Here is a 25,161-nt window from a genome sequence, read left to right as displayed (position 1 = left end):
CACACCCCTTCATCTGGCCACAGATATTTTTCTCAACTCCACCTTGGCCATGGAAAAAACATGCAATTCTAATTCCTCCTCTGACAAGTTCTTCCATGAGAGTTTCCCCTCATTATCTATTAGTGTTTACTTCACCCCTAACCTGGTCCTGCAGAGACCGCAAGAAACTGACGGTCACCCTCAGGACCTATTCATCCCTCTCTATCCACCCCCTCCTGACAACATCTGTCTCCCTATCTACACTGGACTTTGAGAATCAGATACTTCTCTATGACCTTTCTGTCACCTAGAATCTGTCACTTCTGCCACACGCAGGGCGCTAATCACATACTCGGTCACCTCTCCTGATCCCGCCTCCCTAATCCTGTTAGAGAGTGATGCTGAGAGATGCTAAACAAAGGTACAAAATCTTATTGGCTGAGGCTACTGCAAATTCATGTTCAGTTCCTTGGAGCTGCTTGAAAAATTATGTAATTTCCCAAGGTGACCATGCTGCCTCCAAACATAAAAAAATACTTTTCTGTTTCTGTTGTCGAAGATCTTCTTTTATCTTTCTAATCTGTGCAGGTGGGCCAAAATATGTGCTCTTAACACTGGGTCTGTTTCTTTAATGTGGATGTGATGGGCGAGGATCAAGTTACTTAAACTGAACCTCACTGCTGCTTGGCGGCCCTCTTCTGTCCCTCTTTGACCTGCTGCTATCATATTTTCCTGTTTCAAACATGTTCCTTGCTTCTCAAGTTGCAATTCCACTTTCATCTCAATGATACTTCATTTTCAACTTTAGAAAGAAGACAGTGAAGGAGTTCAGGACCTGCAACTGCAAAATGTGCCACTTGGGTATATCAATTATTTTTGAGCTGTAGGCACTTAAAAACAGCACTGCAGGGAGAGGCTTTCTCTGAACTCCCCTTATCTGCCCATGACAGATCCTCCAAAAAGAACTCAATTGTCCTAAATGTGCTCCTGGGGAGTTTCATCAAACAGGGAAGACTGACTCTCATCAGAGGGGAGGAGACTAGAAGTCAACATCACACCCAGACAAACTTTATCACACACCATCATGTCTCCCATCTGTTCTAAGGGCCCACTGGTCTTTCTTAAAAATCATTTACTCTCCCCTAAGTGGCCTATGCCCTCCCTCCCCTGCTTTTTATTTTTTTAATTTGAAACTTTTATTTCTGCTATAAACTATGTGGAAGCTCTAATTCATCTTTTTTTTAAATTGGAGTAAAATTGCTTCACAATGTTGTGTTAGTTTCTGCTGTACAATGAAGTGAATCAGCTATATGTATACCTATATCCCCTCTCTCTTGGACCTCCCTCCCTCCCCATCCCACCCATCTAGATCGTCACAGAGCACCAAGCTGAGCTCCCTGTGCTATACAGCAGGTTCCCGTGTATTTACGTCAAACCTAATCTCCCAACTCATCCCACCCTCTTCTTCCCCCAGTGTCCACATGTCCGTTCTCTACATCTACGTCTCTATTCCTGCCCTACAAATAGGTTCATATGTACCATTTTTCTAGATTCCACATATATGCATTAATATATGATACTTGTTTTTCTCTTTCTGGCTTACTTCACTCTGTGTGACAGACTCTAGGTCCATTCACATCTCTACAAATGACCCAATTTCGTTCCTTTTTATGGCTGAGTAATATTCCATTGTATATATGTACCACATCTTCTTTATCCATTCATCTATCGTTGGACATTTAGGTTGTTTCCACGTCCTGGCTATTGTAAATAGTGCTGCAATCAACATTGGGGTACATGTGTCCTTTTGAATTATGGTTTTCTCAGGGTATATGCCCAGGAGTGGGATTGCTGGGTCATATGGTAGTTCTATTTCTAGTTTTTTAAGGAACCTCCATACTGTTCTCCATAGCGGCTGTATCCCCTGCTTCTTTTAATATGGTACATAAGCTCTCAAATCTCACTTTTTTGGGTATTCCCTTTTTATTCCCTGTGCTGCCCTTGTGCATACCATATTAAAACTTAATAAATCTGTGTATCTTTTCCGCTGTTAATCTGCCTATTGTCAGTTTATTTCACAGACCCAGGAATCAGACCTGGGTGGTAGAGGGAAGTCTTTCCTTGCTGGCAGCATCCTGTGTAAACTTCGTCAATTCCCTTTCCCGTTGCACCCGAGACGGGCTCCACAGCTCCAGCCCCCTCCTCACTGCAGTATCCCCTCTTCCCTCACCCTGCTTACTCTGTACCGTCCTGATCCAGATGAGAGGAGGAGACTAACTGGCCTGTCTCCCACACCAGCATCTCTAGTTTGCACTTTTGGTCCCAGAGCCTCCTACCTCTTCTTGGGCCTTAGACTGCACACAAGATAAAGCCCAAATTCCCCCGCCTATTGTTTAAGGCTCTCCATTACCCAGAGCCAGTCCTTTACACGAATACTCACTACCAGTGAGACTGGTGTATTCGTTGTTTACTGACCACATCAAGCGCATTCCTTTCTATTAAATAAGTGATGATGAGAGGGAGAAAGATTGACGAGTGATGACGCTACAGTCAACTTTTTCTTCTTCTAAGGAACAGAAAAGGATTTTAACAGGTGAATCTTAAGAAATGTGCAGTTCTGGGAATTCCCTGGCGGTCCAGTGGTTAGGACTTGGTGCTGTCACTGCTGGGCCTGGGGTTCAATCCCTGGTCAGGGAACTAAGATCCCGCAAGCTGCGCAGTTCAGCCAAAAAAAAAGAAAAAGAAGAAGAAGAAAAGTGCAGTTCTAGTTCTGCTCATGATTCTCCTTTTCTCCTTTACAGTCTTCAAAAGGAGAAATGCAAAAGAAGAAAGGTTTTATGAACAATGTTTTATGAACATTAGCTCCTTCCTTCCCAAAAGAACAGGAAAATCTAGTTGATAAGGTGAATAAAAGTTAATGCCTAACTTACCACATACTAGCACACAAGCAACCTGATTAAATCCTCACAACCCTATAAAATTGGTATTATTATCCCCCTTTGACCAGTGAGAACACAGGCTTAGAGAGGTTTAAGTAATTTGCTCAAGCAAATACAGGTAAGTATTAGCAGAACTGGATCAAAAACCCCAGCTAACGCTCTTCTTATAGCACTCCATTTCTCCACTTACAAATTCCACAATTCTACCAAGTTCCAGAAGAAATGACCTCTGTTAGAACAAATACATATGGGGTGTGTTGTGTGTGTGTGTATGTATGTATGTATTTGTGTGATGGTTTTCTGAAAGGCCCGTTTTAGATTAAAAACTACACATCATTTTAGTGCATTCGGATATTTAAATAAACTATACAAATGTATTTGAACCTTCTCTAAGTAATTAGCTTTAAGAGATTTAAAAAGTGATATATTTCTATAGGTGTTGATCGTAACACTCATTATTATAATCCTTTCCTACATCAGAAATTTTTTAATGAAAAAAGAAAGACTCTTTCTATCACAAGGCAATGAATTACCTACCATTAAGTAATGCCAGCAGCCACTAGAAGCTCACTATAAGCTTTGCCAAGGAATTTTCCTAAAGCAAAATATGTATGTCTACAGACAAATCATTTTTATGTATCTCTAATATAATGGATGGCTTTAAAGTCAACATAGTTTGAATGCAAACTAAGATATAGCCCATGAAGAAGGAAACTGATTGTAGAGTCAATGTGAATGTCATGTTTCCATTCAGAAACTAGCTGTTATCCACAGAGTGCTATATAGTCTGACTTTGCTTATATTCTCTCTCATGAGATAAACTAGAAGGCTCTTAATTTATGTCATATTTTGGGATGTTCCCTACTAGCTAGCTTATTCCCTATGCCCCTAAGCCATATGCTTATTAAGGAATACTTGTGGAGTAGTTGGCTGATAAAAGTGATCACTAAAAGATGCTTTAAGTACACCCACTATGCCACATTATGATTCAAAGAATAACTTTCAGTAGAACCATTCTGTAGACACACATGGCATCATTGTTCAAAGATGCCACAAGACCAATTACATAGGGCATGAGGTTTGGCACCTGTATTTTTAAGACCCAAGAGTCAAGAAAATAATAACCTTTTCAAAAATAAGTCTTTGTGTTGGGGAAGCAGAGAAGGAGTGGGTAAGGAAATAGTCCTAAATATTATATTCCCTAGATTTTTAGATATCTGATCATTTTGGTAATTAAAGAGATTGATAATCATCATTAATGAGGGGAGACTTGTGAAACTAAAGGATACAGCCTTCAACATACTGAGAAGTCCTTGAATCACAAGAACAAGTGTGTCTAAATGGACATTTTAGTAACAATCCCCTCATAGCTCATTTTAAAAACCATAAAGTTAAGGCTATATTCTTGAATAATACATCTTGAATTAGGTTTACCTAATTAATATTCAAGAAGGTCTAAAAACATATGTTAAAAATAATACCTAGGATTTCCATCCATTTTAAAGAAAAAGGAAAGCAGAGGAGGTGCTTTTGAACAACCAGGACAACTGAAATTGTAGCAACTAAATGTACTGAGACTTCTGACTAAGCTGCATTGGGGCAGCTCAAGCTGGGCCTCCTTTGATGTGGTGGAAAAGCTGGAGCCTCAGAGCTAGTGCCCAGCTCCTGAGAGTCTTGAGCCAGGGTGTGGGTATACTTAGTGCCTGGCAGGCTGCTGGGATACATTTTCCAGTTACATCCCAACAGTGGGGAATTAAAATATTCAAAAATCATAAAGTAGTTAGGAATCCCCTGGGTGGAAGGTAGACTCATAAATCTCAAATTAAATTACAGTTTAAAATAAGAATACCCAATTTGAAGCCTACAAATTTCCATCTTCTTACCCTGCACCACAATTCTTGTACATCAAATCCCTACTTATTCAGCTTTTTTCAACTGGTTGAAAGCCATTTTGTGTGTGAAGTTATCGAACAAAGGATATATTCTTTTCTTTGCAGAAAATATTATCCAAACAGGTCTGAGAACAGGTTGGAGAATGCAAATATTGTAATTGAAAAGAAAGAAGGACAGCCATGACATGGAAAGGAAATGTGGTAATAGTGGTCAGGGCAAAAGCATGAGGAATTTGCATACCTCTGTTGTAACACAATTTGACCACTGACACGTGTGCTAGACAAAAAAATGTACAGTTCTATGTGCATTTCCACATCTCTTGCTAGATTTCATCTTAGCTAAAGAGGGGTAAATTTAGAGGAAGGAACAGCATATATATATAAATAATCTTCCAAATTTGCAGAGAAGATAGTATGGCTGTTTTAAGTATGGGTTTTCTTATTTATTTATTTTTTTTTTAGAGAAAGAAAACAGGGCTAGCTATCTGAGCAGTTATTCAAGAAGGAAGAGCAGTGCTCTGTCGAAGTACTTAGAAATAATAAGATATTTCTTTCTACCAGGGTTTCCCAAAATGTATTCTATGGAAACTGGCTCTAGGAGGTATCCAGAGAAAAAGGGGTTCAGTGGTCAAACATTTCAAAGGCACTGAGAAGTCTTGAGAAAAGAAATCTGATTCATTTTATTTACCCTGGTACTTCCTAAACTAATTAGGATACAGATTAGTTTTTTTCTCTAGAAACATCTAAGTATATTCCAAGATGTAGTGTTTTCTGGTCACACTGAGAGATACTGAGCTGGTTTTAAAAGTGGGGAGGTGTGGCATATAATTAGTAAACAGGTATTTTCAAGGCAGGCAGACAACCTGCAAGTCTCAAGAAAAATTTCACTGAAGTTAAATTCACTTTGACATAATTTGCCCTCCTACATCATTTGGTATTGCTGACAACATCTAAATGGCTGAACAACCAAGCTATCCAACAAAATAAAATAGGATTCTTGTGACTTCCATTCCACAGTCCTGTCACCTGGAGCACAGGCCCCCGCACAGAACTCTGAATTACATATGCAAACTTAAGGTTTTCATTACAAAAGCCATGGATGCAATTGGAAAATCCAGGCAAGAGTCTGGAGAACCACTATTCTGACCCTCTCTCTTCAGAGGTGACCTGAGGGTATCACTAAAGCCAACGAGATTCTGAATTCAGGGGTCCATTATTCCATGTCATTCCTGGAAACTAAGCATAGTTCTTGGAATCAACCTTCAGAGTCTTAAAAATCTGGTCAGAATTTTCAGAACATTCTAATCACTCCTCCAGTGTTACAGCTGCTACTGTGACTTAAACTGAAAAACTGTCCTGTGAACGATGATATGAGCTGCCTTCACGGCTCATACAACATGATTTCCTCAGGCTTTCCATGTGCAGATTGATTCCAAAAGTGAGGGTCTCTCACTCTAAAGAGTGAGAGACCCTCACTTTTACCTCTCCCACAATCTCTCAGCTTTCACAGAACATACTTCTTCAAGAAGTTGTGGGGTTCTACCAGCTACTGTAGCTCCTTTGGTCAGGATGTGAAGGCATATCATACAACTTGGCAGAGGTCAGAACTAAAAGGATTAAAAGATAGGAACGGGTGATGCAAATCTGGCCAGCCAGGGTGGTGACGTGCTGGAAGTTCCCAGAAGTTAGGAAATTGTGTTTCCTAACACAGTTCTAAGGGCTAGGGTTGACAGACTGGGTTTAGGCACACAATTTGCAAAAGACCAGGGCTTATTTTCAAGGTGGCGGATTTAACTTCCAATCTTTCTACATCTGGTCTCTCTAGACTGAAAATTCACAGTGAAAGGTAAGGCCAAATCTTAGGCTCCAAGGCTACATTTTGAACCACTTACCTCAACTTCCACCTTTGTGAAGGGCTGGCAGCAAGTGAGCACACAAAGTTGAATGCTGAAGAGAAAAAAAGAGAAGGCCATCTTTATGTGGTAATACAAGTACCATCTAATATTACTGAACAATCTTTTCTTTACATACAAGCAACCCCATGTCACTCTTTGTATGTATTCTCCATTTATAAATGCCACACTGTAGCTATAACACTTCTTCGGTTTAGAGAACTATTCTTGATATTCAAAAGTTAAATTGCTGAATGCAATACCAAATATGTATTTGTGGGTCAGAGCCGCAGCTCAGCAGACTAAACCCCAAATTTGAAGTCTTCTTGACAGCTGAGACTCATAGGCCTAGAGAAACTAACCATGGTCACATTTTAAGGTACATTAATGTGTTTATAGAAAAACTGCTGAGTAAAACATTACTAAATTCTTTTCTAATATTAAAAAAAACAAAAAACCAGTGGGCCTTTCCTTAAAAGCAGAAACTTTATCATCACTGTCCCAGTTATTAATAAATGTTTTAGCTATGGGGAAATTTTCTGAAAAGTTTCAGATTTCATTGTGAAGCTAGACAAAGGCTTTCTTTAAAGTGGTTATAATCAACCCTCTCCAAGATAATTTTTGAAATGGTTCCTACTTGCAGCTTTCCAGTGTATATTTAGACTCTCTGGATAAGATTTCCATGGGATTTTTATTTCGTCTCATGTAGACGGATGACCCAGAAGTCAGGCAGGGTAAATTAGACTACATGTTTAAGAAAATAACCAACCAAGCTTTTTTTGCTATTAAGAAATTAAAATATGATTTACCTGTAAAAATTGCTTGAAGGGACTTACTTAAGACAAGGAATTTAGGAATTTAAACAAGGAATTTACTTAAAAGAAGGAATTTAGGAAACAGGTTTATTAATTCCATAATTAATTATAAATTGTTAATGTGTCAGTTCTCCTATCTTCTGTTTGAAATGGAAAGAATCTTTTACTATCAACTCCAAGCCACAAAGCCAATCCATATTATCTATCATTAAGTAAATTGTTCTTTAATGATTTAAATTGAGCTTTGGAATTCAATGACTTGAATACATATTTTGTTCTGAAAATTCTGAATGCTGTTAAAGAAAAAAAAAAAAAAACACAAATGAAACCACACACAAGATCTCTTTAAACTTGACTTGTCCACACTACAGACAAACCAAACAACACTTCTTAGACTAACATAAAACAGCTTTTCCAAGGCTTTCCCTTCTTGATGGTTAGTCCCTGAGTCTCCTCTCCTCTAGGACATCTGCTTTGGTGTAAAATCCCTTCCCTAGATCCTGAGTCAGAGTAGTACTCGGAGCCAGGGCAATTGAGAAAACTGATTTAGAAGTAAGAGACACAGTGCTAAATATAACATGAAGATCAGAAGATAAAGGTGGAAACAAGAGGTTACCACACATAAGTATGATGTGGCACTTGGATAAAACAACGTTGTATCTTCAGAAGATTTTGTGTTTGTTTATAAATCCTAAGAAATCTTTAACTCTGAAAATACTTTTTTTCCTCTCTTTCTTTGCTGAATTCTATTTTTCCCCCTCTGTCACACATTTCTCAGGTTAGAGCCTAGATTAACTCAATCACTCTATTTACCCCTGATCTCCCTTCCAGAAAAGCTTACTATTTGACCTTCACATCCACCAGCCCAGCTGCAAAACCAAAAAAGGTCACAATGAACCCAAAGTCACTATCTCTATGAGGACTTAACTTGTAAAGGCCCCAAGGATGACACACCTCTGGAAATATAAATATGTTATCCCCTCAATTTTCAGGCACTTCTTTTTCTAAAATGCTCTCATACTACTTGTTTCTCCTACTTTTCCCTTGTATAGAAGTTGAAAACCAGGAATTCATAATTAGTAATGACAGGAAATATGTATTCTAGCCAAGGGAATAGACTGATTTCCTGTAGGGTTAAAGATGGCATAATGTCTAGATACCTTTTACAATTTATGTTCCTTATTTTTGGTGTTGTTTACTTAACTTCAACTACCAGGGACTGAAGTATAACAGGAACATAAATGTCTCATGCGTATCAATGTTTATTAACACATGTAATTGGCCCATCTATTCTGATTTAAATGTATCATTTCAAAGCAACTTACAAACACAAAAAAATGGAGAAAATAAGTATGTTGTAGTTAAAAAAAATCTAATTTTCAGAAGTTGTTTGGATTGTCTACAATGTACTTGAAGGCAAATGACGATTTCTTTTAAATATTTCCAAGTGATCGTCACCTATCCATCAATAATTTGAGCTCTGTGTATAACAGTATCAAGAGGCATTACTTCATAAGTCCTGGGAAAGTCCTCAAATCCAAAATATAAACAGGCTGTCTTTTTAAAATCTTTTTAAGTTTGGGGAAGGTTTATTATTTTTTTTTCTCTTCTGCCACCCAAAGCCAGCCAGGTTCCTTGAGGTGAACACAGAGGGATATCGACACTCTCCATGCAGGTAAAGGACCAAAGGAGGCACGTAAACAGGCAGGGGAGCTAAACAAAAGAACTTCCTGAGAGAAAGTTAAGATTCTACATGTTCTGCCCTTTTTAAAAGGTCTATTTCACTTCAGCTAGCTTAACAGTGAAACTGTATGATCCCTAGGCTCTTAAAATCCAAGAGTGGAAGTGAAAGCTTGGTTAGCTATTTCCTCAACTCAAATCAGACACATCACAACTATTTCAGGACATATGACTAAACTGCTCTGGACTGTTTAAACGAATACAGTAAAATAAAGATGGAGACACCAGATAATGCTAAATTTGCAATGGGAATGAAACTACAAAATTTAAGCTAAGTAGGATGCAAATGAGATCACTGGAATGTTTCTTAAGAATTGGTAGATAAACACTTGAGACCCATTAGAACCTGACAAACAACTAGAATTCTGCACATGGCAGACACTGGGGTTTAATGGGCAAGATAGTTATGCTCTCTGCAGAAACTTATCAGTTACAAGACTTGAGGATCTGATTAGAAATCTTTACTTCTACAAAAATAAGGCTTTTTTTTTTTTTTAAAAAAAAAGAACAAATTCTTTTTCTTCGCTCGAATAAAATTTATATAAACTAATAATAATATAAGCGACTTACAATGTATATCCTTGCCATGTCCATGTCACAGTATCCTAGAATAACAATAGTATTTAAACTGTTAGTTCAGAGAAAAAACACCAAATAAAACAAAAATTTTATTTTGATACTGAATATACTTTCTTTCTGAATTAAAAGCAATATGCTGAAAAGTAAGACAAGCATATTATTATTGTTAAACAAGAGTGAACTGATCTATAAATTCTTGGATCACATATCTACATGGCAAAAATCTGCCTTCCATATGTAACCACCTATCTTTTTATGGAATTAAGTTGCTTTGAATCTTTTAAAAAACTTGTGCATGTTTAACTATTTTTCTCCTAATATGAACATATCTGGATAATTAATTGGCTTACAAAAACCAGAATACATCAGTTCTCAAAAAAAAAAGTTTCTTTTGGAGAAAAGACTACAGTAGTGAGGTAGTGCACAGTGAAAGAATTTGCGTAAATGACAAATGCAAACCCACAGGTAGAAGTATGCTGAGTAAAAATTTGATGAATTTTAATTTTTTAACTACAAGTGTCCAAGTTTGAGAAATCAGCTGCTGATAGAAAGTTGCATTGAATAAGAACTCAATCTTAAATGACATAGATCATTAATAATTACATCCTGCCTTTTAATGTAAATTCTCTAGTAAAGAAAGCTCCTCTCCGAAACAGAACATCCCTACCCCTGCCAAGAAACCACTTTCTTTAGGAAAATGGTGACGCAGTCAATACCCAGAAGGTGACAATGCTCCTCGCTGCAGCAGAAGAGTATTTCCTGAGCCCACATGGACTTTCTTTAGGATGTTAGGTTCTTTTCAGATATTTTCTTATTTAAGCTAGTTGCCAAGTGTCACACAGCTACTAAGTACTGAGCCAGTAATTAAAACACCAAGCCTCTTCCAAATTTATCTACTACGTCAATCCTTCTCCACCAGTAATGACCATTGAATCAGGAGAAGTTTCTCCTTCTAGGCTTAATGAAAACTACAAATTTATGAGAGTTTTCTCAAGTCCAGTCTAAGAGACCCTGAATCTGAGACTTAACCATACCACCACAGTGACTACAGGGTAGAAGCTAAGGAAATATCTTTCTATAGCTTAGTAATAGCAAAAGCAATATGTCAAATTGGTATCAAACAATATGTGCCTATCTTGCAAATTTTTAAAAACTAAATTGTGGCAAGGAGAATGGGTCTACCCATCTGCTCCCACCATTTATCTATTCATCTATTTTATTTATTCAAACAAAAGGGGTCCTAGAGAATTTGTGCTGTTTGGAATGTTGAGATTCTTCCCATAGTAAACTACGATGCTTACCAGCTTGTTTGGGTATCTGAGGAGAACGGGCTGCACTGGAACTCCTGGAATGAAGGCCCCTATAACCACATAGTGAAATTTTATAACATGCCCTTTATATGAACACAAGCTTTACAGTGAATTAAAAAATTAATAATAAATGATGTAAATATGTTAAATGTTTTAAGAGTACATGTAAACTATTGGCTAAATGTTAGTAAATCCCTAGTGTTAGCCAAAATGACAGATTTTTGAATTCAGAATTATGTAAGCAAAATATTAAATGTTATGCCTAAGTCATTTAAAATATTACTTATATCTCCATTTGTTTTCATTTGCCAAATACCTATTATTCAACAGGATTAAAAAAAAAAACAGTAATGATGAAACCAAGACAAAGAGAAAATAAAGAGAAGAAAATCTAGTTGAAACCAAATGCTTGAGCCCTAAACTACCACACTTGCTAGAAGTGAGTTCTAACTTTGGCTCTGAGCATTCTAGCAGCCAATACAAAAACATTTTAAAGTATTAATAATTACTATGAAATGACATATGAAATTACAAATTACTATAAAATTCACAACGTCATAATATTTTAAAAAGGAGTGAAACTTAGAAGGAACTGAAGGTATTATAATGATAATTGAAGTAGGTTTTCTAACTTGATGACACAGGACCCCAAGTGTCTGTGAGGGTTATCTTTGGAGGAAAAGAAAAATCTGCTAGTGGTTTCTGCTCCAACACACACACACCCACACGCGCGGGACATTCCAAGGAGGAAGGGGTTATGATACCAAAAGAGAAAGTAAAGGAGTGAGTTCTGTGGATCCACATCACTAAAAACATTTTATCAGAAAATAAGAAATGCTCCAAGCAAACTGACAAGTTAGTTTGTATATTTATTATCAGATCATTGAGAAATCTTCCATACTACTTTGTCACAATACATAATTTAATTGATCTCACCTGGTTTAAAAGTAATCAAACAGGAACGATTAGTACAAGTACCTTCTGGGAAAACTAGTATCTTGGGAGAAAAGGAATAGATTTAATATTTCAGTCTAATGAATAGATTAGCTCTTTACTTGCTTTCTTAAGACTTTGCAAATAGTTGCCAATTTTTATAAAGCAAAAATAAAATAAAAGGCTAACACCTGATTCTAGTGAAAGCTAGAATCTGATTATTCGGTTTTGCTCTAAAAGAAGTGTAGTCTGGCCATTAAGATAACTAGAAAATGAATTAAAGCTTTGAAGAGAGAATACACACAGTAAATGTTTCTTAATGATGATGCTAATGATCTGAATAGGCTTCGAAGAAGATGTAGACCCTGAATCACGTGCATTTGTGTGCATTTTAGGCAATATTAAATGCTTTCTTCTACTGCTGTACATCCTTAACCAAATCATTTCCTACTTCTTTGTTTCAGTTTTCCCATTAAATGATATTCCCTCTTACAACATATAGCTTTGGGACGTACTGAGAAAAAAGGAGGAAATGCCTACAATATGCTTTATGCTTACTTCAATTCATTGACATATGGAATACTATTTAATGTCCTTTTTTGAGGAGGTGTTTTTAGCTTTTAATATACTTCTTTATGTTTTCCACGCAAAAGATATGCAGTACAGTTCCTCATTAACTGAACAGCATGGCAGCTTCATTTTTCTGAAGCTTTTAGAATTTAGCAATGAGTAAATTGCTAGGCACATAAAACAAAAAAGAAAATCCCTGCACTAACAGCAGTTAGTAATGGGTATTTTATAAAAATGAGAGAAGGAAAACATTATTAAGCTAAATTGTCACAATAACAAGTAATTTGTAAAATAAAAATTGTGAATAGGTGCAGTTCCATCCTCCAATTAAAAAAAAAACAGGTTTCCTATCCCAATCGGATACAATATCAAATATGATTCATGGAGTGGATATTCTACATACTATGAACAATAAATTAATATAGAGTAAATCATAAAATCTCAAGAACTGTATGGGGCATTAAAAGTCATATAGCATCTCTAATGCTTGAATTCTTTTTACAATATCCCACCCAAGTGGTTGCTTAGCCAATGCCTGAACATTCCAGAAAGAGATTCCAAATCAGACCATTCTAATTCTGGACAGAAAACCTGAGATGAGCAAAATGAACTGAAATCTACCTACTTGTTAACATTCACCCACAAGTCCTAGATACATTCCTTGGAGCCAAGAGCAAAATCACACCCTTATTCCGAATGTCATTTCTTCCCAGTGACTTTTTAAATCATTCCTTACATGCCTTGGTTTCTAAAACCTCCTGGTTGGTCATATGCCTCTTGGTACTTTTAACAACTACAAATCACCATGAGTGGCCAGATCACCTCAGGACCATGAGTTCTGCTAGAGATCACTTGTTTTCACCTGGGCAAAGATAGAGGGGTACTTATCAGAATCACCCATGAGGTTCCATTTATGCAATAAATGTTGCCCCTTCCACACCTTCAAAAAGCATTCCAGGGGAAGGAGGTGGTGGGATGGTAAAATGTGAAAAAGTTCTGCAGGTGATTCTGAGATGCCCCTGAACTAAAAAGACTATCTAAATATACTTCAGATAAACTTAAGATTTTAATCATTTTCAAAAGAAACCCAACATATTGTTGAGTATAACTGAGCTTCAGTATCTCATCTTTAAAAGGGTAAATAAATTCAGAGGCAGAGAATTACTTTTTATGAGACAAAGTAAAAACCAGTTCAAAGAGTTTGGAGAATAAAAAAGAATGATACATTTAATTCCACAGAGTATCTCATGGGGGAGAGGACTTTTTAATCCTCACTCATTTATTCTGCTTCTAGACGTCTAGCAGAAGGTGTCCCCCAGTATTGGATCTGTGGATCCTAATGAGTATGTATACAAGTGTACAATAAATAAACTTTCAATATATTTAAATAAACATCTACTGTGTTTTACCTGGGGCCATTCCCCTCCTGATGTGGCCCGCCTTATTATTTCATTTATTGTGTTTTTTCGAGAATCCGGATCTACACGGGACACCAACACTGGTTGCAGAGCCCGTAATATTCCTTTAAAACAAATGAAAAGTCACAACTAAGTCATTTTTGGGGCTAAAGCTACTATAGCAATGATACCAGACAATCATAAAACAAATTGTATGGAAAATTAAAATGATAGCAAATCAAAGAGAACAACTTAAAAAAGCCCTCTAATTCAAAGTTTATTAGAACTTAGCTTCCAGTTTCAAAAGGATAGGTGGATATTTAGACCTAAAAATATTTCACTGATTTAACAGAAGTTAGCAGCAGGAATACGAAAAGAAGCAAATGCAGTTTTCTCCCTAAAAGACTTCTTCCTCAATTGACATTAAACATTTGGAATATACTATAAGATTATCTTGTTTTATTTCAGGACTATCCTGCAAACTGATTATGTGAAGTCATAGTATACGTGGGTAGGAGGCAATTATTATTTATCTTACTAAAATTTTCAGCGCAATAGTCTTTTAAGTAGGTAGCTTCCTAGCACATGCAAAATAAACCTCAATTTACCAAAAGACTATTGCTAAACAACTTTTGGGGAAAATGTCATATTACACAAAGCAAGGTGGTTACCTTAAAAAAAAAAAGAGAGAGAGAGAGAGAGAGAGTCTGTCTTTCTTAGATGAATGACAACACTGTAAGAACTACTATTATTTCTCCAGAGTACCAAGGCAACATCAGGCAGTTTTCACACGCACTTTCTCACCACTTGATGCTTGGCAATAACCTTGGGACAACTGGGAGCAGTTACTTGGAGACTAATCCCCTGGGGAGAGAGCAAAGCATCTGGTGGGAAAAACATTTCAATTGCTTCATTATTTTTTATGGCAGGAAGCGTTAATTGTTCCACATCATAATTTTCAAAGAGTTACACATTTGCCTCTCATGGAGATCTGGGCAATAATGAAGAAAACAGAGTTAGGAGAAAAGACTTAGTGCATTTATTTATCAGTCTAATAGCCTGAAGAGAAATTCACTGAAATAGCATGTAACCAGCGCTTTCACAGATTCTTAGATTAAATTCTCTCTCCAAAAAATCTACCATGTTTGGTATTTAAAAACTGTTCTTTTTGGCTATATTTAGGAGCAGAAAGAGGTGATGGTGCAGTGACAGAGTTTAGACTTAAAAAGAATGATAAGGGTACAGATAGGGAAGTCTTTAATCTTTTTTCATAAATTCATTCTTGTGATATAGTACCTCATTAAAAGCAAGGAAATATGTTTTAAGTGTTTTATTATTTTAAAGTTTTTAAAAAGCCTACCAATGAACTATACATGATTTTCTAAATTGAAAGCATGAGCGTGAAAATATTTTATCTCTGTTATCTTATAAAGTACTTACTGCCAATCAGAGGCACCTGCACATTCTCATGTCGAGATACTATAGAAGGTAACCCAGCCACAACACAGGCAATTCCATCAAAGAATGTTGAATGAGGGGCAACAACAAAGATTGGTGCTTCCACAGGACTTGCGATCTTTCCTTTCACGGTAACTATAAATCCCATTGAAAAGAACATGGCACGGCCTAGAAACTTCAAGACTGGCTGATTAATTTTCCTTTGGAAATAAATACAAAAAAGGACATAATTAGCTTTGCCAACTGCAGCTAACAGCAGGGTTTTACTCTAAAGCACAATGCAAAAACCAAGACAAGCTGGAGCACTTCATTTTAAAACGTGAGCTAAGAAGAATAGCTAACACTTCAGTGGAGCTCTTTCTGCCAGGCACTGTTCTAAGTAATTTATGCATATTAATTTCTTTAATCCTTAGCCCAATTTTATGAAATAGATAGCATTTATTATTATCCCCATTTTACAGACATGAAAACTGAGTCCCAGAGAAGTAATTTTACCAAGGCCATGTGGCTAATAAGTGGCTCCTTTATTCTGTGACTATAAAGTAAAAAGAATGAATCTTCAACATGCATCCACCACTGAGAAATCCAAATCAGTACTGTCCTTCAAAGGAGTCACTTTGGAAATCTATATTTGTGTAACAAGGATGCTGCTACTTCCCAAAACACTTTTAGAACCGGCATGCGGAAATTGTCCTCAGAATTATTTTAGGAATAAAATTTTAAAAGTAAGCCTTATTACCTATATCATTATAGCCCTTAGATATCATCAAGAATCTTAAGAAGTAAATTTACCATCTCACTTCTCTGGAACAAAGAAATTTCAATTCCAGAAATTGAATTGTTTACTCTTTAAAAAGAATGTCATTAAAGATTACTTAATTCATCAAATTATGCCAGGAATTGTGTTGGACACACAAGACAAGTAAGATCCAGTCTCTGTCCTTGATAAACTCAGCTGAGTAGAGAAACAAAAAAATAGCCCTAGAAGTGCAAACACATGACAGACATCTCAGTATGTGAATAAGCATTATAGCTTTAGATGAAAAATGTCTCCCATAAGACATTCAGTGGGAGCTTTAAAAAATGGGCTTCCTATAGAATTCTCTCAAAACTCATACAATAATATAGTGAGGCACTATTAAGCAACTATCTCCTGAGGAAGTTTCTCTAACTTTAATTTCACGGTAAGGAGAAGTGAGACACAGAAAACCAAAGAACTTTTCCAGAGGGCACAGGGAAATGACCTATCTCTCCTTGCCCTGTAGTTTAGAGTTGAGATCTCTATTTAAAGATAAAGAGCTCATCCCTTCACAGAATTTCCATACCTCCTATTTTTTAGTTTTAGTGACATAGCCTGTAACAACTATATTCCAAAATATCCTATATTCAGAGTCAGAATTGTTGATCACTGACTAAACTTTGACAAACTCTTCTTTATCTTGATTTTCCTAATATTTAGACATAGTTATTTCTTACCTCTTCCAACCAGTTATTGGGTGGGTCAGCTTTTCAGGACAGCATGCTGTTGAAATTGCAGCAAATGGCCACGCCAGTAATAAAATTAATGCAAGCAACAGGGCACGAATTGGAAGCAGGATAATTCCGAGAAAGAAAATCTGAAATCAAAGTTGATTAAAAAAATAGATGACATTATTTTAATGCTGTAGTTATCAAACAGAAATACATAAGAGGAAAATCTTATGCTATTCATGCATTCACTCAAAGATGAATTGGGCATTACCCTATACCAGACAAGGATCTAAGCACAAAGAAAATAAGACACTGTATCTGACCTCACAAAGCCTACAAAGCAGCAAAAGAAACAGGGAAGAAAACCAAGTACTACCTGATCTGTATATCAATGAATGTGAATAGGGGCTGCTGGGGGAACAAAGAAAAGGTTTGTTGGGCTTAGTAGTCAGGGAAAGCTTCCTGGAGGAGTTGACGCTGAAACGTCTTGCTTTAAGAAGCAAGCAGAAGCTGGGAAGGTAAGAGGGGGAAATAGCTTTTTGAGAGCTATAAGTAGGATGATAAAGGCATAAGAGTGTGAAGAAGTAAATGTATTATTTTATATACCTGCCAGTCCTTTATAACTAACAATAAGGAGATGGGGGCGAAAATACAAAAAATAATAAAAACTAAATAAGAATACGAATAAAAACTAAATAAATAAGAACAGCAAATAATAGTGCTTACTATGTACCAGGCACTCTAAGCACTTGGCATGTAGTAACTTATCTGAGTCTTACAACCTTAAGCTGTTTTACATACAAGAAAGGAGTGGCACAGAGGGAATTAAGTTAAACTGCTTAAGATCACACAGTAAGTGGCAGAAACAGGATTTGAAACCAATGTGGTTATAAAGCTCTTGCTCTTAATCCTATCCCATAATGCCTTTCAAGTGAAATAAACTATCCTTCTTTTTTTATAAATTTATTTATTTATTTATATTTATTTTTGGCTGTGTTGGGTCTTTGTTTCTGTGCAAGGGCTTTCTCTAGTTGCGGCGAGCGGGGGCCACTCTCCATCGCGGTGCGCGGGCCTCTCACTGTCGCGGCCTCTCCTGTTGCAGAGCACAGGCTCCAGATGCGCAGGCTCAGTAGTTGTGGCTCACGGGCCCAGTTGCTCCGTGACATGTGGGATCTTCCCAGACCAGGGCTCGAACCCGTGTCCCCTGCATTGGCAGGCAGATTCTCAACCACTGCGCCACCAGGGAAGCCCTAAGCTATCCTTATATATCACAAATTGTCTTCTTTTTTTTTAGCCAATTACACTACTCAGTGCTGCCTTTCTTGTCTCTATTGGCCCGTAATGTGAATCTGAGCATCATCAAATAATTTACGAGAAATGCCAAAAATATTGTAGTTATCAGATCTCTATCAAATTATTTGTGTACATGTGTATGACTGAATTAAAAATTACATACAAGGAAATATACAGATCTTAAATGTATAATTCAATGAGTTTTGATAAATGTGTACTCTTGTAAGCATCACCTCAATCAAGATACAGAACACATCTGCCACTCAGAAAGTTGCCTCATATCTCTTTCAGTCAATCCTTATCCTCTTAGGCAACCAATGCTGGATGTTTATCATCATATATTATTAGTTTTGCATGTTCTTGAGTGTCATATAAATGGAACCATACATTATGCATTCTTGTGTGTCTCACTTCTTCCACTTAACACAATGTTTTTGAAATTCAACTATGTTGCTTTCGATGTCAGTAAGTCATTCTTTCTGACTGCAGAGTATTATTCCACTATATGACCACGTGACAATCTGTCTATTCTCCTGCTGATGAACATTTGGGCTGTTTCCAGTTGTGGGCTATTATGTACAGCCACTACAAACATTCTTCTACAAGCCTTTTTGGGAATAGTTGTTTTCGTTTCTCTTAGGTAAATACCTAGGAGTGGAATTGCTGGGTCATAGATGTAGTTTAACTTTATAAGAAAATGGCCAAACAATTTTCCAAAGTGGCTGTATCATTTTAAAGTGTCACTGGTAGTGTATGAGAATTTCAGTTACTGTACATCCTTGCTGACATTTGGTGTTTGTAGTCTTTTATAAAAATCAATTTTACTAAGGCATAATTTACATAAAATAAAATGCACCTATTTTAAGTATGAGGTTTTCAAATGCATAACCCTATGCAGACACCACTATAATCAAGATATAGATCATTTCCATCACCCAGAAAAGTTCCCTTGTGCCTCTTTGCAGTCAATATATCCTCAGTGTATAGCAACCACTGACAGTCAGTCTTTCTTTCACTATAATTTTTGCCTGTTCTCTATTTTCATATAAATGAAACCATACAGTATGTACTCTTTTATGTCTGGCTTCTTTCACTTCATATTTTTGAGATTCAACCATGTTGTCATATGTATCAGTAGTATAGTCTTTTTAATTGCAGAGTAATATTCCACTGTATGAACATATCACATTTAATCTATCCATTAATCTGTTCAGGGACATTTAGCCTATTATAAGTTTTTAGCTATTATGAGTAAACATTAATGTTTGAGTCTCTATGTGGCCATACATTTTCATTTCAAGGGGAGTGAAATTGTTGGGCCAGGATATGACAAACTGTTTTCCAAAGTAGTTGTATCATTTTATATCTCCACCAACAAAGTATGAAATTTCCTGTTGCTTCACATCCTCATCAACATTCAGTGTTGTCAGTCTTTGTAGCCATTCTAGTGGGTGTAAAATGATATCTCATTGTGGTTTTAATTCATATTTCCTTGATGAACAATGATGGTGAGCACATTTTTTCATGTGCTTATTGGTCATCCCTTTAACCTAACTGTCTGTTCGAGTCTTTAGCCCATTTTTATTGGGTAGTTAGTCCTTTCCTTATCAATTTGTAGTTCTTTATATGTTCTGTTTACAAGCCCTTTTTCAATACACGTATTGAAAATATTTTCTCCCATTCCATGGCTTGCCTTTTCATTTTCTTTATTTGTTTTTAAATTTAATTTATTTATTTTTGTCTGTGTTAGGTCTTTGTTGCTGTGTGTGGGCTTTCTCTAGTTGCAGTGAGCCGGGGCTACTCTTCATTGTGGTACCCGGGCTTCTCACTGTGGTGGCTTCTCTTTGTTGCGGAGCACGGGCTCTAGGTGTGCGGGCTTCAGTAGTTGTGGCACACTGGCTCAGTAGTTGTGGCTCACGGGCTCTAGAGTGCAGGCTCAGTAGTTGTGGCACACGGGTTTAGTTGCTCCACGGCATGTGGGATCTTCCCGGACCAGGGCTCGAACCCGTGTCTCCTGCACTGGCAGGCAGATTCTTAACCACTGAGCCACCAGGGAAGTCCGCCTTTTCGTTTTCTTAATGGTATCCTTTGATGAGAAGAATTTTAATTCTGATGAAGACTAATTTATCAATTTTTATTTTCTGTTTAGTTCTCTTCTGCATCCTTTCTAAGAAATCTTTATCTATCTCCAGATCATGAAGATATTTTATATTTTCTTCTTCTTCTGGAAGATATATGAGTTTTGCTTTTATGTTCAAGACTATGATCCATCTTAAATTACTTTCTGTGTAGTGTGCAGAAGGGATCAAGTTTCATTTTTATCCATAGATTTATCTAGTTGTTCCAGAACCAGTTCCATCCCCCCTCCTTTTTTTTTTGGCTGCGCTGCAGCTTGCGGGATCTTAGTTCCCCAACCAGGGATTGAACCCTGGCCCCAGCAATGAAAGCGCCGAGTCCTAACCACTGGACCGCCAGGGAATTCCCCAGAACCAATTTTTGAAAAGACTTGACATTCCCTGATAAATTTTCTTGACAACTTTGTCAAAAATCAGTTGAACATACATGTGGGCTCTCTATTCTGTTCAATTGATCTATTCATCTGTCCTTCTGTCGATACTACCTTACTCTCTTAATTGCTGTAGCTTTGTAGTAATTCTTGACATAAGGTAGTGTGTGTCCTCCAACTTTTTCTTTTTCAAGCTTTTTTTGGGCTAATATAGATCCTTTGCACTTCCACATAAATTTCAGAATTAGTCAGTTTCCACACAAACAAAAAGCCTGTTGGGATTTTTGTTGAGATTTCAATGAATCTATAGATCAATTTGGGAGGAATTATCATCTTAATAATGTCGATTCTTCAAACTTATAAACATGGTATATCTCTTCATTTTACGTAAATCTTCATTAATTTCTCACAACGGTGTTTTGTTGTTTTCATTGTAGTGGTCTTGCATGCTTTTGGTTAATATATTCCTTCGTATTTAATGTTATTTTATTGCTATTATGAGATTATTTAATTTCATTTTGCAATTGTTTGCTGCTAGTATATACACAAAGTTGATTTAAAATTTTAATCTTTAAACATTATTAAGATGACAAAATCAATTCTGAGTAACTCTGTTGAATTAAGAGGATTACCCATTATATTGCCATTTGGTAATATGTCATCTCTGTAGGAAGCCCTTCTTTCAACACTCTATTGGGATTATTTTCTTCTCTGGACTTTCTTCATAGCACTTACTAAAACATGGAATTATATATTTCTGTACTTGCTTGTTTAACTTTTTCAGTGAAATACAAGCTTTAAATAGGCAGGGTCCTTATTTCTCTTGTTCATTGCTATGTCTCCAGGGATTAACAGTGTGCCTGGCACATAGTAGGCAACCAACAAATATTTTTGGCATGGTAAATGACTCCACAATTACAACCAAACACTCATTTTAGTTCCATATTCTATTGAGGAAATAGAAGCTAGGCTAATTTTTTATATGCCACTATGTAGCAGACCCTTAAACGGTCAAAAAAGAGAAGGGGAGCAGTAAAGCTAAGCCCTATAATGAGACGCAGAAGTCACACCAGTCCTTAAGCAAGACGTTGATCATCATTTAGGATTAAATTTAGTCTGAGTTAATCATATCGAATCATACTTAAATGCAAGTATATCAACCTTTTAAACTGGATAATACAGACAACATTGTTTTTCAATCATGTCTATTTAAATTTTCCTTTTACCCAGACTGTTCAAGCCATTGAAACTACTTTGGAATCTCTGGTCTACATGCATTTTTAATTTTTAAAAAAATATTGAGACTATATTCATTTCTATCCAATCCGAGTGGTAAATTTTAAGTGCAGTATACAATTGTAGATAACAAATAGCATAACTATCAATATAAAGATCAGCAAACAATACCAGATTCTTTCACACATTATCTCACTTAAATTTTAATCCCTCTTCCATGTATTATTATTCCAATTTAATAGATGAGGAAAGTGAAGTTCAGGGAGGTTAAGTGACTTGGCCAAAGTTACACAACTAATAAATGGCAGGGCCTGAGCAGGTTTTCTGACTAAGACTAGTGATCTTTCCATCATACTACAACTCTTACAGGGTTATTTGAAAGTGTTCTCAAAATGGTTGCAGGCACGCTATTAAAAAAAAAAAAAACCCTCAAAAACTTAATAATTTACTCCAGGTACAATATAAATACTTATAAATACGCCACTTTGAGCCTCTCTCCAAAACATGAAGCCAAATAGACAGACATGACTTTCATTTAAGTATGACCGATTTGACTAAATCAGACCAAAAGGAATCTTGAACGATAGTCAATGTATTTATTAAGTGTTTCAGAAGTTTTAAGATATAAAGGGAATATCTATCCATTTAAAGACATGAAGATCAAATTTTTAAACATTTAGTTTCTTTACAAAGAGGTATTACTACATTCACTATCTTCCTCTCTCACACCTTTCTTCAACCAGACACCCATCTACCATTATTCTAACCACCATCCCATGCTGCTTAGCCCACCACTTAACCTGCTTCCATCGTAGAGAACAACAGTCTCAGGGCACACAAGTACGCCGTGCAAAAATTACACTATTTCAAATCCAAAGTAAATAAATGGGTGAGATGGACAGGAAAATATTAAAACCATTTTTTCCATGCAGAACACAGAGGACAAACGTAGCTTGCATAGTCTATCTTGTTCTCTGATCACTAACTTCACCAAACAGGAAGTCCAAAGAGCGAGTGTAAGTGCTAATGGTAAATGCAGCGTTTTACAAGAAAAAGGAAAGGACAGGAAACTTCCTTTTTGTATATAGCCGTTTTTAACAGTGAAAGAAAGTCTGAGCTGCTTCGCATCCTTGAATGTAGAAGTGTTTGGGTGAAAACTGATTCAGGACCAAAAACTCCTGAATCCCTTCAGCTGCCCCATATTATCCCTTTTCTTAGACTGTGATTGCCCGTCCTGGATGCCACTGCTCAGCCCGATCATCCCAGCCTTTCTTCTTGTTCTCATTCCAGCCCTGGGCTCTCTGCCTTCTCCCTTACTCTTCCCATCCCAAACTGACTCCTCTCCTTCCCTGCGGCAAAGCAAAAACTTCCCCAAACCCACTCTCCTGTGCTACGACGACGTCCCACTAGACTTTCACAGACTCAAGTCGAAGTTCTCCCAGAGTCATTCCCTCTTCTCAGCGTGGAATGTTTCCTCCGCCAATGGCCTGCCTGCTCAGCCTCCTCCTGTTTAGGACCTTCCTCCAAGGCCCACATGTTCTCTGCATCTTCTCTTCTCACACACGCCCCCAGACCATCCTCCAAGGGCCCTCACTTCTCAGTCCCGCAGCTCTGTCCCCTGCAGACTCATGGCCCCTTCAAAAGCCCTCCCCTCTCAGATCTACATCCCTGTCTTCCTCAGAGCCTCGCTTCCCAGACTCACGCCCTCCTCAGCCACTTCCCCTTCACACCCGCACTCCCCTCTGACAACAACCTCCCCTGACAGACCCAAGCCCCCCTCAAACTGCCTCCTCTCTCAGACCCACGTCCCTCCCCTGAATCTGCGTCCCCTGTCAGACGCCCCTCACCTGAATCTGCGTCCCCTGTCAGACCCTCGCCCCGCACCTGAATCTGCGTCCCCTGTCAGACCCTCGCCCCGCACCTGGATGCGCCTCGCCGCGCCCAGCCGTGTCCGCTGCACGAAGGGGTTGCGCACGGGCGGCGGGAAGAAGGACGCCTGGCGGGGCACTATGCGCGGCCGCAGCCCCGCGTTCCCGACGCCCGCGCCGGGCCCGGAGGCCGCCACCGCCGTCGCCTCAGCGCACCGGTTCATGGCCGAGCCCGGCGTCTCACTGGAGCGAAGAGACCAAATCGGTCCGTGCGAGCTACCGCTGCCGCCAAGGCTTGAGGGGGAGCAGTTTAGGAGTCCGGGGTCTCTGCGCAGGCGCCAAAGTTACCTAGCCGCCCTCCGGTCTCGCCCCGCCCCCTCTGGCTCTGAACACGCCCAGGCCCTGGCCCCACCCCCTGAGCACAACCCCCCCCCCCCCCAGCCCTTTAGGTTGTCTGGCTTTTACTCTTGGGATTAATACCTCAGCCTCCTTGGGGGTGAATGTTTTTCCTTCAGAGCAAGGCACCCCCCAGTGAGAGACAGTTTAGGCTGAGTGCTCTGCTTTAGGGTCAGGCGGACCTGGATTTCCTTTTGCTTTTTTTTTTTTTTTTTTTAAGAAATTTATTTATTTTTGGCTGCGTTGAGTCTTCCTTGCTGCCCACGGGCTATCTTTAGTTGCGGAGAGCGGGGGCTGCTCACCGCGGTGGCTTCTCTTGTTGCGGAGCACGAGCTCTAGGCGCGCGGGCTCAGTAGTTGTGGCTCACGGGCTCAGTCAGTAGTTGTGGCTCATGAGCTCTAGAGTGCAGGCTCAGTAGTTGTGGCACACGGGCGTAGTTGCTACGGGGCATGTGGGATCTTCCTAGACCAGGGCTCGAACCCATGCCCCCTGCATTGGCAGGTGGATTCTTGACCACTGCGCCACTAGGGAAGCCCCTCCTTTCGCTTTTACTGGCTCTTTGACTTGGTCAAATCAGTGTCTCCATGAGCCTCCGCTGCCTCCTTCGTAATCAGGGATAAACGGAAGTTAGATAAACAACCTGAATCCAGCAATTCAAGGAGCAACCCCTGGGCTGTTCCATTAAGAGGGTTAATTATCCAGGGTGGGTTTGATTTCTGGTGTATGTTTTGTTTTTGCTTAAACCCGTTTGGGTGGGATATTTATCAGTTACCGCTGAGAGTCCTGACTAATATAGAAATTAGTGCCAGGAGTGGAATCTCTTTCACTCAAAATATGGACTGACAATGGGGAGATAGTTCTCCAAAGGAAAATTGAGCTGCAATTACT

The 25,161-nt window shown here is 38.2% G+C and overlaps 1 protein-coding gene across 1 annotated transcript in view; it reads right to left on the bottom strand.

The window, feature by feature from the left end:
• LPCAT2 (lysophosphatidylcholine acyltransferase 2) overlaps positions 1-24,244 on the bottom strand; it is a 64,136-nt gene extending 39,892 nt beyond the window's left edge. The window contains exons 1-8 of the mRNA XM_036834524.1: positions 23,931-24,244; positions 16,981-17,120; positions 15,487-15,704; positions 14,059-14,171; positions 12,083-12,143; positions 11,138-11,196; positions 9,828-9,862; positions 6,703-6,757 (exon numbers count right to left, since the gene is read on the bottom strand). Of these exons, the coding sequence (XP_036690419.1) occupies positions 6,703-6,757; positions 9,828-9,862; positions 11,138-11,196; positions 12,083-12,143; positions 14,059-14,171; positions 15,487-15,704; positions 16,981-17,120; positions 23,931-24,101 (852 nt within the window). The 5' untranslated portion in view covers positions 24,102-24,244. The remainder of the gene's footprint in view (positions 1-6,702; positions 6,758-9,827; positions 9,863-11,137; positions 11,197-12,082; positions 12,144-14,058; positions 14,172-15,486; positions 15,705-16,980; positions 17,121-23,930) is intronic.
• Positions 24,245-25,161: the final 917 nt, after the last annotated feature.

The sequence above is a fragment of the Balaenoptera musculus genome, chromosome 19 (genome assembly GCF_009873245.2).
Source record: "Balaenoptera musculus isolate JJ_BM4_2016_0621 chromosome 19, mBalMus1.pri.v3, whole genome shotgun sequence".
Taxonomy (NCBI): Eukaryota; Metazoa; Chordata; class Mammalia; order Artiodactyla; family Balaenopteridae; genus Balaenoptera; species Balaenoptera musculus.
Note: the sequence above shows the minus strand (reverse complement) of the source record. Positions and strands in the feature narration are given on the sequence as shown.